Below are 17,500 nucleotides of genomic sequence, written 5' to 3'. Positions count from 1 at the left end.
CAATTTAGATTTTAAAACAATTTAGTAGTAACAAAACTAAAATCTTTTAACTAATTATTTATTTGATAACTGAAAAAAAAAATTTTAACCTATCTGATGCCCTGTGTTTCTAGGCTTTATTGGTGATAATGGTCATGAATGTTGGACCATTATTTCCTTTTTAGCATATAAGAAGAGGACATAAACTAGCCAGACAGTATGTGTGAGTTGTGGAGTGGGCTAAATATAAAAAAGTCAGTATTTTTTAGTAAATGTTCTTTTTTTTGCTTTTATTTTTGCCATATTAAAAATATATATTTGAAGAGCAACACATTTTCTCTTGTCATTAATATATTAATAAACTTTAATAGGTAAAACTGTCCAAGATAATAACAAAAGCAAGTGATGCGTTAAAAGTTTGTTTTAAAAAAATCTTGAACAGTTATAAAAAATGTTATAATCATTAAAATAATTATTTAATAATTATTATATTAATGATATGACGTAGTTCCGGAAACTTCCTACTTCTGTTTATCCGTCTGATTTTTTACGGTTAATAATTTTTTTTTTGACCACCCCTTGTCGTTTAAAAAAACGGCAAGCGCATCAAGTATAAAAGCCTTGTCGTTTCGCGAGGTTCGCACGCACTCACCGGAAGTCTGTGACGTGGCGCAAGGCGAATGTATAAATCAGCCCTTACCCTATTTGCCTAATTACCCAAACTTGCCTAGTTAACCTAATTAACCTAGTTAAGCCTTTAAATTGCACTTTGAGCTGAATACTAGTATTGTGAAAAACATCTAGTCAAATATTTATTGTCTTCATGGCAAAGATAAAATAAATCAGTTATTAGAAATGAGTTATTAAAACTATCATGCTTAGAAATGTGTTGACAAAATCTTCTCTCCGTTCAATAAAAATTGTGGAAAAATATATAAAAGAACTCAAATGTAAAAGTTGTGCTAATATTTCTGACTCTATGTAAAAGATTTTGTTGCAATTATAACCTCGTGACAATCGTGTTTATGACAGATTTATGATGAGTTACATTGTCTTGATGTCAATTTGACATGACAAAGATGGTTATAATGTGTTTGCTTATGTCAAGTTGTCATAGCAAAGACATCTCAAACAATGTCACCTTTGCTTTTATAATGACCCAAGACACCTTATGACAGTTGCTGTAAGCATGCATTAAAATCTCATGCTTCATGTAATGATTAGGGTTTTCTAAGGGTTACTAAGGTATGGTAAAAAGGGTTTACTAGAGGCTCATGAACACCCCTTCAAGCATAGTGTTATCGAATAAATTGACCCAGAAACTGAGACGCGGAACGTCAGACTGAACAAGTGGATTGAATAACAAACCTAAGAAATTTTGTTGTGTTTCAGGGTGAATTTGTGGCCTGTTTGCTCACGCTGCTTCGACAGCTGAAGGATAAAGAATACCAGCAGCTTCTCAGTAGATTTCCTACTAAAGATGAACTAACGGTAAAATCATTTCACACGTTGTAGTAACTATCAAATAATGTTCTTTAGGAATTAAACCTGGACCGAATATTGCAAACATTGACATATAAAGTCTTATTACAGTAAGTAAGTAAATTAAAAAATCTGCACGTTATAAAACATTTTTCATTTAAAGCAATATTTTGAATACTACAGACTAATTTATTTTAAGTTTAAAAACACAAAATTCTGTTTTTTCTGTTCTGTACAAAATGATATTTTAACATAAAGATATTAAATTAAATGTAATAAACTTTGCCAGATTGCGGCATTTTAACTAGCTTAATCCGCTAAATGTTCAATCTCTTACGTTGTTTTTTCCCCCCCCAGAGTTTTCTCCTGCAGTTATTCACAGTCTTCAGGATATTGATCCGACCGGATATGTTTCCAAAGGACTGGACTGTGATGAGGCTGGTCGCTAATAAGTAAGAGCAGAAAAACAGATATGAAACGATTGAGGTAAAATAAAGAAATGTTTAGTGTTTGACGCTTTGGTTTGTTTGTGTTTAGTGTCATCATTACCACCATCTTGTATCTCTCCGATACCCTGAGAAACAGCTTCCTAAATGAGAAGTTTGACTTCAAGGTGAGGAGATTTTATATTTACAGTACAGTTTGGGTCTGGCGATTTTTATTCATTAAATTGATCAAAGGTGATAGTAAAAACATATATAATGTTACATACACACATATATATATATATATACATTGTGTTTGTTAATCTGAATATTTATCAAAAAATTTAGCAAATATATAATTTATCAAATATATTTATCAAATAATATCAAATAATAAGCAAGCATCGCTTTTTTTTTTTTTTGAGATGCAAGCAAGCATCTCTAATTTAAATCATTGTTAAAGATTAATATCACTTTGTACATACTTTAGACTACACACAAACATTTTACTTCCTATTAATATAATAGGTACTAAATATAAAATATTACAGATAATATAAAATGTATATAAAATATAATATAATAACAAATTGCAGCAAATATATAATATAAAATATTATAATATAAAACAAACCAAAAAGTGGTTATTATGACACAACTGAATGCCAAATGTGCATTCTAGAGTGATATCTGAGATAATTTGGGCTGTTTAAAATAAAAAAGAATTGTATTATAAAACTACTTTACTGCCTTAACTAAAGTAAATAAATAAAAAAAATGAAATAAATGAAACTTACTTACTTGGAAATTTAACCTAACCAGTGTGTTACAAAAGGTAACATGCAGATTAGTTTATATTATTACTATTACAGTAATGTATTATGTATTACATATTAAAATATGATTTAAAAATCTTATATGATTTTATTACAATAAATACAAAAAAAGTGTACATTTTAGTATAATTTTTGTTTTGTTTTTAAGAATACTTTTTTGCTGCTTATTCAGTAATAATAGCCTGTAACTTTAACTGTTTTATTAAATATGCTAATAAATTCAGACTTTTGTAAAGCACTATGTATGTGAGTGTGAATGCAGTAGATCATCACAATCACAATTACACCATAAAAATGTGTGGTCAAATAATGTGAGCATGCACTTCTGACATCTAAATGAAATAAAATAGGATTTAATATGACAGAATCAACATAACCTTGAAAGTATTTTTTGTGGTCGGATAAAGTTTCCAACAAAGTTTCTTTTCAGTGTGCTTTATGAAATCATCATGGGAAGATGGCACCTGCAATGCAGATGATTATATTTTAATTAACTGTCTTTTTATCCGTAGGTATGGGAGTCCTATTTTTATCTCTGTATAATATTCATCAACCAGCCTTGCCTCCAACTGGAAATGTTTCCACCTTCTAAGAGGAAAAAAGTTCTGGAGAAGTAAGACGTTTTTTTTTGTTTTCCCCCCTTTACAACATCAGACTCCTACTGAGAATAAGATTTGAAAGGTTTTAATAGTATGAAAGAAGACATTTTGTGTAATGAGACACTCTGTCTAGCAGCAGGTTTGTGGGTTTATTGGATTTGGATAATTGGTAGTTTTATATGGTGAGCATTTTGCGAGTTATATATTAAAGGTAAACCTGTATAAAATGATCAGTTTATAATTTTAGGATTGTTTATTTTGATTATATTTACATTTTGTTAATTTGATTCTTAACTGAACAATTATTTTTGTGTTTTTAAGGTATGGTGACATGAGAGTGATGATCGGTTGTGAGATTTTCAGCATGTGGCAGCATTTGGGTAAGTTTTGTTTAGCATGACTGTTGCTTGAAAGTCAAAAAGTAAAACTTGTTAAAGTGACTTCTTTCTTCAGCAGAACATTAAAAAATGATTATTTATTTATTTATTTGTTTGTTTATTCGTTTATTTTTGCAAGTCAGCAGCTATGTCACTTTGAAAGTAAAAAAAAAATCTTAAATATATACAGGCAAGACAAAGTTAATACCACAGCTTGCTGAGGCTGTGAATTAGAGGTAATAATGTTGTAAATAATGTTCTCTTCATATGACTCTGTATATCATGGAGATCGATTTATTTTGCTTTGCCTGTGTGTGTGTGTGCGTGCGTGCATGTGTGTGTTTTAACTCTTAAAGTACAGGTAACCATTAACTTGTATTAAATGAATCACCAAATCCCACCCTTTCAGCAAAAAAAACTTCTTCAATCTTCTTTAAAATCATACATAATACAGATAATTAGATTTTTAGAACTGGATTTCACTTTTCTGTCCACATAAATATTCATGTTTGTGAGTACAATTAAAAAACGTTTATGTACTAAAAAATCACTGATCAACGGGTCAATATATACATTTACAGTATATAAATATTTTTTATTTATTTGTTGTTTCTATAGATATAATCAACATATATTTAAATCAATAGTCCTATATTTCCCCATTTTTTGTTTTTTTTATTAATATTTGGGATGCTTCATGGGATTGTAGTTCTTTCCTTCATTAAAGCCATGAAGTCTAATTTTAATATATTTCCTTCAAATTAAGGTTTGTAATGCTTTGATTTACCTCATAGCTTGGTTCATGGCTTTAAATGTGCCATGGAATAAAAATCTGGGTATTCCTAGGCATAGCTGAATAATAAGAGTTCAATACATGGAAATGACATATCATGAGCCTCACACACCATTGTTTCCTCTTTCACATGTAAATCCCATGAGTGTAAAATCCTGGTAAAAAAAATAAGTCTATCAGACTCTGAAGATCTTCATGGGATCTTTAATATGCACACTCATTTGACCCGCCACAACATTTCCTTGTGAGATTACAACAGTCTTAATTTTTGTCCTTATTTTTACATTTATTCAAGCTTGTATTACCTACTATGCATGTGGGTCTCTTATTTTAAAAATGAGACTGGCATTATAGAGCTCTCAGGTAATGCAACCAGGCATGGACTGTCTCATCTCATCACAGTTTGTCATCAGAATGCAAAATCTAGATAATAATGGATTATAAATTTGTTCAGTGCCACCTGAAGAGGCATATGGTCTGTTTAAATGTATCTTTTGTTAGTTAAAATACTTTGTGAAATTTGCTGCTTGTGTTTGTAATGAGGGAACTACAGTAACACATGTAAAATGCTGAATATAAGTGTTTGAAAAAATAAATTAACTCATCTATTTATACAGAGGTTGATATTAATTCCTGCGTATGTTTTCATATAGGAGTAGAGCTCATTATTATTCATGGCCTTTCCAAATATGGTCAAAGCTGAGCTTTTCAATCTAGGGGGAATTTCTATGGTTATAAATTAGCATATTAAACAATTTCTTGAGACAGTTTGCACTTATCTACAGGTAAGCCACATACATACTATGTGGATATCAGAGAACAAATGAACGCATTGAACTTGAAGTTTATTCATAAGCTAAATTCGAGTGGAGCATGTGATTATGATTGAACACGGCTGGTCCCACATTGACCAGTCAGATGATACCTAACTCACTATAAATAGCCAGAGTTTCTTTACCTTGAAGAATCCCCCATTCCACCCCTACTCCTCCACATTGCCATTTATAGAGTGGCACGGTGGCCCAGTGGTTAATACTGTTGCCTCAAAGCAAGAACGTCACTGATTCAAATCCTTAGCAAGCCAGCTGTCGTTTCTGTGCAGAGTTTACGTGTTCTCCCTGTGCTTGCGTGGGTTTCTTTCTTTTTGTGGGTTTCTCCCACAGTCCAAAAAACATGTGTCATAAGAGAGCTGATCAATCTAAATTAGCAATATAGTCAAGCTGTTAACCAGCAGTGTATCTCTACATAGCAGTTATAATCTGCCATCAGCATTTAACAAAAGGGGGTGTTCTCGAGACCTACCTGAGCTCAAACTCCCCTCTCGCTCTGCAAATGGGAGGGAGCCCCGAGCTCAAGGATCTTATGAGCATGCCAAACTCACTTTATCATCAATCATCAGCTATGTGTGAACTCCTGAAGACTCTTTCATAACCAAAACAGATTGAAAAAAGACTACCACAGGGGAACACTAATGCACTTATGTTTACTTCCAGGCGACTATAAGTTGAACCTGATTCCCACCCTGATCGGCCCATTTATGGAGGTGACTCTGGTCCCACAAATGGACCTGAGGAACGTCCTCATCCCTATTTTCCATGATATGATGGACTGCGAACAGCGACGGAGCGGCAACTTCAAACAGGTGCTGAAATCACTCTGTCAAACATGCTTGAACGTGTGAGAGCAGCGTGATGTTCGTGTCACAGTAAATGATGTGTGGGCGGTGCTGTAATACGCTGTGCATGAGAGAAAATCAAGCTTGTTTACCAAGATCATGACACTTGGGAAGGGATTTGGGCCATATTTTGAGGTTCTCGCGTAGTATGTCATTTGCTTTAAAGGTGAGACACTAGAGGTAATTTTCCCCGGTGTTATTGAATGAAAACATTCAAAATATGCTTTTAAAGTTTTGTTTGTTGTACTTTATCAATTTGTGCCTGTAGATTATAATTAAAATACATATTTTTTAAGGCTGTTTCCTCAAAAATAAGTTTTTCCTACATCGTACATTTCCAGAATTGATTCTTTTTATTCATATCTGTAGTCTATAGGTATGTCTGTCTACAGGTTTTTAAAGAGGGAAAATCTCATACATAATTTGTTTATTATTAACTCATTATTTTAGTGTAATTCTACAAACAAATTGTGAAAATGTTAAACAAATAAAAATGTTAAGACTTAAAGAGCCCCTATCATGCATTAAAAAAGGTCATATTTTGGTTTTGGGGGTCTCCAACAACATTCGGAAATGCATGCAAGGTCAAAAACCTCTCCATTGTCTTATAATATGTATTTATTTTTACCTAATTATCCCAACAACTCCCATATGATTCGTTCAGCAATTCATTTGTTCCCAAACCCCTCCTTAGCACGATGCAAATCTGCGCTGATTGGTCCGATGATCCAGTCTTTTGTGATTGGTCAACTGCGTTCAGCATGAGACAGAGAGAAATGCCCACCACGGCTTATAAACATTGTTGAAGTAGTCAGAGTGCAGAGTATATGTGTGAGCCCATTGCAGGAGTGCATTAAAGCAATGCAGTTTAACACTAACATATTGCTCTATTCTTAACCATGACACACATTAAGTATTAATCCACACAGCGGCAAAAGATGAACTATTTTGAAACTTGACCGCCGCACGTATGCAAGATCAGCTGACGGTGGCCGTAGCGATGACAAACGGCAGAGGATCACGAGCTCACAAACGCATTTAAACCCGTAAACAAACCGACACGCACCATGTTTTCAATGTGGTTTTAGACGCGATATGAGAATATAAAGAGTTAACCTGAAACAGTACAAGCAGTTACAAGTAACAAAACACAATTAAATACATAATTTGCAAGCTAGAGAAAACAAAGAGACAACCATTTTAAACGCACTTAAGTTACTTCACTTGTGAAATGGAGGAAGAACAGTGCACTGTGTACTGTAAAGTTCCTGTAAAGCTCTGACAAAGTCCCATACTTCAATAGTCTTTTCTGATCCTTCCTTTAACAAACAGAATGCCGCGTTATAAGCATGTAGATTGCTGAAGCAGCCATCAGAAAAATGATGGGAACACAGCACAAGGCTGAGGCTCTAATGCTGAGGTATTTTTGCAAAAATAAACTTTAACCACTGACTCTTCACAGCCTCATGTTTGGGTAACTTTCCCTCACACTTCAGAGCACAGCGTCTTCGCGATATGATTCAACCGGGATCTGCTACAGAGCTTGTCTTCCTCTTTTTCTTTCTACAGTGTTTGTGGGTGGGGCCGGGGGTTTCAATTTTCCCGGGTTTGCGCGCACAGCAAATGGACGGGGCTTGAGTTCCGTATCGACATCACGCAGGCACAGCTAAACACTCGTCACCCCCACGATTCATTTCAACCCCTATGAGTCGACTCTTTTATAGATGAATCACTTTCAGATTTAAGCCTTAGCTGGAGATTTTACTTCACTTAGAGCTGTGTTACACACTGCTTGGAAGGTCATATTCAAAAACCCATCAAAGGGGCGCTTTAAAAAGCATACATTTTATGTTTACATTTATGTTTAAATGTAAAAGCTTAAAATGTAAGAATGAAAAATTATATTTTGTGCATGTGTGATTTTTTTTTTTTTGTTGTTTGTTTGTTTGTAAAGGTGGAGGCCAAGCTAATAGACAAGCTGGATGGTCTTATGTCAGAAGGCAAAGGAGACGAGACTTACAGAGAGCTCTTTAACAACATGTGAGTCTTTATTCTTTACTAAATCAAGCAAAGTGGCAATATCAACAATTAACTAGTTGTGTGGCATCAGTCTATGAATATAACCAGCTTCTAAATGTAAAAAAATATAAAAAAATTTTATACTCACACTTGATAAAAACACTTTAATTGACATTCTCCCTTTGTACATGTCATCAGAGGGAGGAAAGCTCCGCCCATTAAAGACAATCTCTCCCTCATTAGCATAGGACATTAGTCTTGTTTTTAAATCTGCCACTTTGCTGACACACGGGCATTTGTAGCTCCGCCCTCTGTTGAAAAGAGGGCTGGGAACACAATCTCATTTGAATTTAAAGCAACAGTCACCAAAATGGCACAATTTAGATCAAATCAGGCCTGGTTCTCTCTTTGTCCTGACTTGTCCTGGCTCCTTTGAGACACGAGACAGGTGGCGCACACAGGTGATTTTCATCAGTGCTCATGTCTAACCATGCTGAGAATTCCAGGCCGAAAACGGTTTGTAATCATGCTGCGCCATTCCAGGCTCAGTGGAGAAACAACCGTAAGAAGAACCGTTCTTAGAAGAGCGACTATTGACATTGATGACATATAAGACATTGATTAAAACTATGAACAAAGACCCATTGTGACATCTTAATTAATCCCTCTGCTTTACATAAATGTAAATGTTATCTGCAATATGTTATTCTATTTGGACAGATATTTCATTTACGCCACTATAGTTCTAAGTCATGCTGGTATTAAACATTTTTTTAAGGTATTAAAAAGGTAGTAAAAGGTATTAATTTCAACTTAAGACGTTTTGTATATAACCTGAAATAATTCAAGTACATGTTCAGTTCAAATGTTTTCTTATTTTTTTCCACATTAGAATTCCGCTGTTTGGTCCATATCCAAGGTAAGATCATCAATAAGTGGATCAATGTGGATAAAACAAACAGATTTGCTGGGTTTTATTATAGTTTTTTGTCTAGTTGAGTTAAAATATCACTGAATGTGTGTGTGTGTGTGTGTGTGATTTAGTCTCCTGAAGAAGATCGAGAGAGAAACATGGAGAGAAAGTGGAGTTTCTCACATCGCTACAGTCACACGGCTAATGGAGAGATTACTGGATTACAGGTACACACACGCACATATACCTAGACATGCATAAACACACATATACTGTATACACACACACCTATTTATGAATAAACGCGATCACATTAGCACACACTTAAACACACATTCACACACACAAATGCAGATACACGCAAGACACTCATTCAACATTCAAACATGAACACACACACATACACAACTATATGCACACACACATCACACATACATTCACACACACAAATGTAGATGCACACACAAGACACTCATTCTACACTCACAAATAAACACATACACAACTATACTGTATGCACACACACACACACACACACACACACACACACACACACACACACACACAAATGGAGATACACACACATTGACACAGAGAGATGCACATAAAACACACACGCACATACTCAGACATTAACACACACCTTCATTCACAAACCCACACAGACCCAAACTCATTTACACACACACACACACACACACACACACACACACACACACACACACACACACACCCACACACACACACACACACACACACACAAACGCATGCATACACACAGTCACACAAACACAAACATGCACACACAACACACATACTCGCACATGAACACACACATACACGCCTATACATGCATAAACACACACACACAGACAGACCTATACATGCATAAACACTCATGCGCATAAACACACACGCACACACTTGTTCACACACAGACATGCACAAACAACAGACACACCACACATGAACACGTACACACCCACCCACATACACGCATAAACACACAACATACATGTATATACACACATGCACGCACACAGAGACACTCGTTCACACAAACATGGACATGCACACAAAACAAACACACATCTGCATGCATACACACACAAATACATACACAGATCTACACACACACGCATATACACACACAGAGACACAGAAGAACACACATACAGACACATGCTCATTTACATGACACACAGATGCATAAACATGTACACACACACAGAGACACGGACACACACACAGATGCAGATGCACAAACAAATTCACAGCAACACAGACATGCACGCACAACACAAGCACATACCCACACATGAACACACACATACATTGAACTCCTATTAATGCATAAACACACAAAACCACAAACAGATGCACATCTTTAAACACATGGACACACAGAGACACACACACTGACACGGAGAGAGAGAGAGAGAGAGAGAGAGAGAGAGAGAGACTCATTCACAGAAACACAGACATTCTGTGTGTGTAATATTGTTCATCTCTTCACAGGGACTGCATGAAGATCGGAGAGGTTGATGGGAAAACAATGGGATGTACAGTCAACCTTCTGGTTAGTTCTATTACTGAACATGACAACATGGGCTCTATTTTGACGATCCAAGCCCAAAGCCCAAAGTGCAGGACGTGTCAGAATCCACTTTTGCTATTTTAAGGATGGAAAAATACGCTTTGTGCCGTGGCGCATGGTCTAACAGGGTTGAGCTTATTCTCTTAATGAGTTATAGGTGTGTTTTGAGAATAAAGCAGTCAGAGCCTCATCTCCCATTCCCTTTAAGAGCCAGTTGTGTCGCGCCATGACGCATTTGCTATTTACATGGCAGACTTTGTAAGTGGAAAAACTGAACGCTTCACCAGAGAGAAAACAGTTAAACAGAGAATCTACAGCGCGAGAATGAGAGATGAGCCTCCTCATTATTTACTTTCAGTCTCGTGGATAGGGAAACGTGTTGTACGCACAGATATCTATTAGCCTATACATAATTAATTTAGTTTGTTAAGCACAAAGATTTGTTTCAAAACTATTTTTAAGTTCAGTTCTAATTTCCAGCAAATGAATAAATGAACAGTAATAACAAAGTGTGTTCAAAAAACTGAGTTGTATCCAAACACACATGCTGTGCCCCATATGGTCTAAAACAGTGTTTCCCAACCCTGTTCCTGGAGGCACACCAACAGTACATATTTTGGATGTCTCCCTTTTCTGACCCATTAACTTCAGGTGTTGGAGTCTCTTCTGATGTTATGATAAGGTGATACAGGTGTGTTTGATTAGGGAGAGGTTGAAAATGTGTACTGTTGGTGTGCCTTCAGGAACAGGGTTGGGAAACACTGGTCTAAAACCTGACAGGTGGGCAAATCTAAGCTTGTTTTTAATAAAACAAATATAAATATGCACATAATAAATAATACTGCTAATAATAATAACATTATACAAAAGCAAATTGTTATGAATAAACTGAAAAAGCCCCCGAGATGAAGAAGGCATGAAAGTATGGTTTTTATATTTATGTAGGCTAGAAAACAATATGTTTTGTAATATTTTAATCCTTTAATTCTTTTTTAATTGTAAAGGTATTTGCTTATTGCTGTACACCCTGTGTAGCAATGTGTAAGCGAGGCGCACAACTAATGCGCTCTGCTCTGGACTATAGACCTGATTTGAACTGATCTATTGAACAGTCTATTTGAGTCCCTCAAAATAGCAATGCGCCTCAACACGCCTCCTTTTTTAGACCAGAACACCTATGGGCACACATATGAGCGCAAATGCATTTGCTATTTAAACAGCGTGATGCAAAACGTCAAAACGACTCTTGCGCCAAGCTGAAACTAGCAAACAACAATTGCGTCGCGCCTTGCGCCGCATTGCGCCGGGTGTATGATAGGGCCCCATGTGTACTGTTCATTTATTTCCATTTAAACACGCTTATTATTATTGTTGTTGATGATTGAATGTAACTACAAGAAATCTTCTGCTTATGCTGTTTTGTTTCTTTCAGAACTTCTACAAAACTGAGCTGAATAAGGAAGAAATGTACATCCGTTATATTCACAAGCTCTATGAGCTGCACTTGAAGGCACAAAATTACACCGGTAATATTCCCTCCACATAATTGGCTTGATCTGTAGCTAAGTTCATTCTCAATTTTTTAACAATAAATGTATGGTAAAGGTAAATAAATGATGTTAATTCATTGTAACATAATATAACCTTTTAAAATCTGTTTATTGTACATTATTCTTTGACATTTCATCACCTTGGAATTATATCAGAATTATATCCCTCTTCGTTCTAAATGATTTTGAGATATTGAGCTTCAAAGCTTTTTGCATCCCATATACCAAACAATATGTGTGTGACAGTTCTCTTTTATACATGAACATGACATAAATCTTAAATGTACTCTAAATGTAAATGATTAAAATTCTCTTAAATTTGCAAATTGGGGTTTAAAAAAACAGAACCAACGCAGACAGAACCTTCTGATTCTAAAAAGTCAATTTCCGCTTGGAATTATAAGGTTTTATCTGGCAGATCATTAATTGAAACACTACTTTTCAAGAAATATAATCAGGCTGCTTATTAATTTAATTTAAAAATAAAAATCGGTGTAGTAACAATGTGTTGATGTTCGAAAAAGTTACATTTTTACTTTCTATAATAACGCAGATGTTAATTTTATGTAATTGCTATGGTCATATTTATTGAATTAAATGCTTTATATGATTTATTGAATTTTATTTATTGAATTATTTGCCTCATAAATTAAATTAAATTAAATTAAATTAAATTAAATTAAATTAAATTAAATTAAATTAAATTAAATTAAATTAAATTAAATTAAATTAAATTAAATTAAATTTTGAGAAGAAACTATTTTTTGTTTCTCTCCCACTGTAAACGGAGCAGTTTGGCAGAATGACAAAGAAAGCTGATTTTGATTGGTCCTTATTCGTGCATTCGAAATGCTGATTGGCTCACTTTGTAGATAAAAGCTTTTTTGTTTTTTTTAAATAAAAAGTCTTAAAATATAAAAAACTTAATGTAAATAAGTTTAATAAGAATATGTGAATAACTCAATTTTGACAAAAATGTTAGATAGAACCTTATAATTCTAAGGTGACATTACAGAGAATCGCAATTCCGTTACACTTACACCCTTGGTGCTTAACATATAATATTAATACAAAAAGTCGAATTTTAAAAAGAAATAACAACAAATACAATTACACATGTAATATAATCTAAAAATATAAGTAAAAAAAGACTAATTTGTAAACGACACAATTACACTTAATGGCGTATGGATGCAAGGAGTGCAAACCAGAGTTTTGCAGATGCAAAAAAGTATATAGTACAGGATAATGTAAAAATTTCACTTGACATTTAAAATACATAGCAAATAATTTCAGTATATATTTGAGTTGTTTTGTATAGTTTTTATTTGGCAATATACTCAATATTTTGCAATAATTTAGCAATATGTAATATCTGCCCCTAATATTTAAGTTAATACATTTTTTAATAGATTAAAAAAATACTACTACTAATAATAATGATAATAATAATGGGGCAAGAAGGTTACTGGTTCAAGTCCCGGCTGGGTCAGTTGGCATTTCTGTGTGGAGTTTGCATGTTCTCCCCATGTTTGCGTGGGTTTCCTATGGGTTTCACCCACAAGTTCAAAGATATACACTAAAGGTGAATTGAATATACAAAACTGGCTATAGTGTATGTGTGTGAATGAGTGTGTATGGATGTTTCCCAGTACGGGGTTGCAACTGGAAGGACATCCGCTACGTAAAACATATGCTAGATAAGTTGGCGGCTTATTCTGCTGTGGTGACCACAGATTAATAAACTGACTAAGCCTAAGGAAAACAAAGAAATGAATGATACTAATAATGTTAATAATATTTTTTGTGAAATTATAGTCTGACCAAAACTATCATTTAATTATATCATTTTCTACAAAGGATTGACAGTAATATGAATAATAATATTTTTGGTATGTAAATTTTGCAGTGTAGCCTAAGTCTGAGCAAACACGTGACAAGCCATTCCTTGATCAATTATTATGTATTTTTAAATAAGTTGTATGAATTAATAATAAACGTACTCTTATTGTTTTTTTTTATTCATGATCATATATTATTTATTAAAATAGTCTTTTATCATTAAATAGTATATTTAAATTGAAGGTTCATTTTTATTAAATAACATTGCTTCCGTTATGTTATTTTGGGCATCATGGTGGTGCAGTGGGTAGCACGATCGCCTCACGACAAGAAGGTCGATGGTTCAAGCCTTGGCGGGGTCAGTTGGCATTTCTGTGTGGACTTTACATGTTTTCCCTGTGCTCGCGTGGGTTTCCTCCGGGTGCTCCGGTTTCCCCCCATAGTCCAAAGACATGTGGCATAGGTGAATTGTGCATGCTAAATTGTCCGTAATGTATGTGTGTGAATGAGTGTGTATGGAGGTTTCCCAGTGATGGGTTGCAGCTGGAAGGGCATCCACTGCGTAAAAAACATATGCTGGATAAGTTGGCAGTTCATTCCACTGTGGCAACCCCAGATAAATAAAGGGACTAACCCGAAAATGAATGAATAATGTTATTTTCTGAAAAGTAATGCTTTATTTAAATGTTTTTTATATATAATTAATTTATATAATTATATATAAAAAATATATAAAAGTGTGAAAGTATAAAATAGTAAAGTATTATATGTGTGCGTGTGTGTGTGTGTGTTTCAGAGGCATCATACACTCTGCTGCTGTATGATGAGCTGTTGGAGTGGACGGAGCGGCCGCTGCGGGAGTTCCTCTCGTACCCCATGCAGAGCGAATGGCAGAGGAAAGAGTGTCTTCATCTCACCATCATACACAACTTCGACAGAGGCAAAGTGAGTCCAAGTCTCATGGAAAACATCCAGCAGAAAATCAGTCAAAGAAAATCATATTCACTGCTAAAAATCAGCTGAATGAGAGTTTGCTTTTTGTTTTCACATACTGCCATCTAGTGGCTGAAAGGTTGAAATGCGGTTACTCTGCCATTTTGATCAAAATGTAAATGTCAAGATTTTGATTTAAATGTAAATGAATTTTGTTACAGTTATTTCAGATTTAATAATTGATCTGTTTTTATTTCCAGTGTTGGGAGAACTGCATTATTCTATGTCGAGAGCTGGCAAATCAGTATGAAGCCTATTATGACTACAGAAACCTCAGCAAAATGAGGGTGAGTTTATAGACTAAGCAGTTTATTATTTTATTTTATTTTGTACATATTGTGCTATTTAGTAGTGTTTATTTATTTATAGTTTTATTTATTTATGATTATTTGTTACACCTGCTGTAATTTAAACAAACTAAATGAATTCTGTATTGTTTACTATGAACATGCCTAATTTATTTTTAATTCATAAAATATATATATATTTTTTAAATAAATTAGGCATTTAAATCTTTATCATTTTATATAATATTTAATTTTTTTGTAAATTTTATAATATTTATGTTACTTTGTTTACATTTTATTCATAAAATTTTAATTGGATTTATTTATTAAATTTTAATTGTATTTATTGATAGATTTTTTGAGCAATAACACTCTAGTAGCAGTGCGATGTAGCTGTATATCGGCACTGGTGGGAGGCGTGCATTGTTTGACAATATAGACCAATTACCATGTTTGTAAACATTCAGGATGCACGTGTAGTGAGGTGGCAGAAAGACACCAGGAGCGCTAGCATTTACAGCGAGGGAATGACATCCGATGCGGTACAGAGTTTGTTGTTGTCTTAGAAATAGGGATTTATTGATTACACATTATATATATATATATATATATATATATATATATATATATATATATATATATATATATATATATATATATATATATTGCTTTCAGCGTATTATAACAGCTCGTCACCCAGTGATAAGCGCAGTTATTCGGCAAAATTAACGTTAAAGTTACAGGTCCATTCGGATAGCACGCTCCCAATGAATATTGTATAAGACTAAATGACCAAGCATCCAGCCCCAAATATACAATCTCATTGAAGCTCCAAGTATATAAACGTTATACAAGGCCTGGGTAATTAATCACCAACACGCAAAACGACTGCATTTTGACAGACAACTGCACCTGAACAGCAGGGTATGTAAACGTACACATAGAGGGAAAGTTGGTTTTATATTCTCACATTCGGACTTTCTCCTTAATAATATAATTTTATAAAAGTATTATTTGCAAACTCTAAATAGCCAAATCATATTAGCAGCCAATCAAAGTACAACATTGTTCACAATCAAATAAACAGTGTTAATATTGTTTTCAAGTCACACTTGCAGGTTATTTCAGACCGAATATTCAAAGTGCCGTGGTAAGCAATATAGGGAGTGTGTCACAAGTTGTCACTGAATGAATGTGTGAATATAAAACCAAGTTTACCTTAATAACTTACACTTTCACGTTTTATTCTTAGCATTTAGTGTTCGATTTTTTGCTAAAATCATTTCTGCAATCAAAAATGAGTAATGTGTATGATTCAGCATAGCGTGAACTTACCTGAAATGACATGAGAACTACAGAGTCGAGCATTTCTAATTAGGGTGTCACTTCATTCAGCTCCCTTATAGCTAAAGACGTCTGCAGTTAGCCTTAAAGCAGTGTAGTGTATGGTAAAAGTTAAGTTTTCTATTATCGAATTTGGCGTCCTGCCGCACAACACGACATCTTTACTATTGTTTTTTTTGCAACCGGGGACCCGTGTGACGTCATGTGTGACGTAGGTTGGTAATTGGTCTATACATCCACATCGCACTGCTACAAATGTGATATTGCGTTTATACAACGGTTCGCTGGCATAATTGTGTATATAAAAAAAGAAAATCAAACACAAAGTCTCAAACTGTTTTGTACGAGGAACTACTTTTTTTCTGCCATTCATTCACATCTGTAGCTGACAGTCAAAACTAAGAAGAAACCGTTGCCAGTTCACAAAGGTCGCTTTAGAGCTATTTGAATGATCCTTTAGCCTAATGTCTAAAGGGATGACAAAACAGGTGATTTTGCTCACATTTTAAGATTATAAGGCTGAACAGCATGAAATGCCATCAGTCTACAGAGATTTCCCTGTATTTCACTGTTGTAATCAGGATATCACAATAATCAACTCCAAAAAAAACAAAGAAAAGCAAACATTACCAGTTTCTGTGGTATAAATACAGCACTACAAAATAGAGAGATGGACTTAAAATGTCATTTACCTGATTTATAATCATTTGTTCAGCTGCAGTTTGAAACTTGCGCTGAGAAAATGCTGTTTTTCTCCCCTAAGGACTTATTATGCGGTCTCTGTCGCCA

General features: G+C 34.4%; 1 protein-coding gene across 1 annotated transcript in view; it reads left to right on the top strand.

Moving 5' to 3' along the window:
• dock4 (dedicator of cytokinesis 4) overlaps nt 1–17,500 on the top strand; it is a 209,184-nt gene that overhangs the window by 163,003 nt on the left and 28,681 nt on the right. The window contains 13 exon segments of the mRNA XM_056451516.1: nt 1,372–1,470; nt 1,819–1,913; nt 1,999–2,074; nt 3,235–3,335; nt 3,643–3,701; nt 5,985–6,133; nt 8,121–8,206; nt 9,078–9,104; nt 9,230–9,325; nt 10,617–10,677; nt 12,128–12,221; nt 14,884–15,032; nt 15,281–15,367. Of these exon segments, the coding sequence (XP_056307491.1) occupies nt 1,372–1,470; nt 1,819–1,913; nt 1,999–2,074; nt 3,235–3,335; nt 3,643–3,701; nt 5,985–6,133; nt 8,121–8,206; nt 9,078–9,104; nt 9,230–9,325; nt 10,617–10,677; nt 12,128–12,221; nt 14,884–15,032; nt 15,281–15,367 (1,179 nt within the window).

The sequence above is a fragment of the Danio aesculapii genome, chromosome 25 (genome assembly GCF_903798145.1).
Source record: "Danio aesculapii chromosome 25, fDanAes4.1, whole genome shotgun sequence".
NCBI classification, from domain to species: domain Eukaryota; kingdom Metazoa; phylum Chordata; class Actinopteri; order Cypriniformes; family Danionidae; genus Danio; species Danio aesculapii.
The sequence above is the reverse complement of the archived record's forward strand: the minus strand, read 5'-3'. Positions and strand labels throughout refer to the sequence as shown.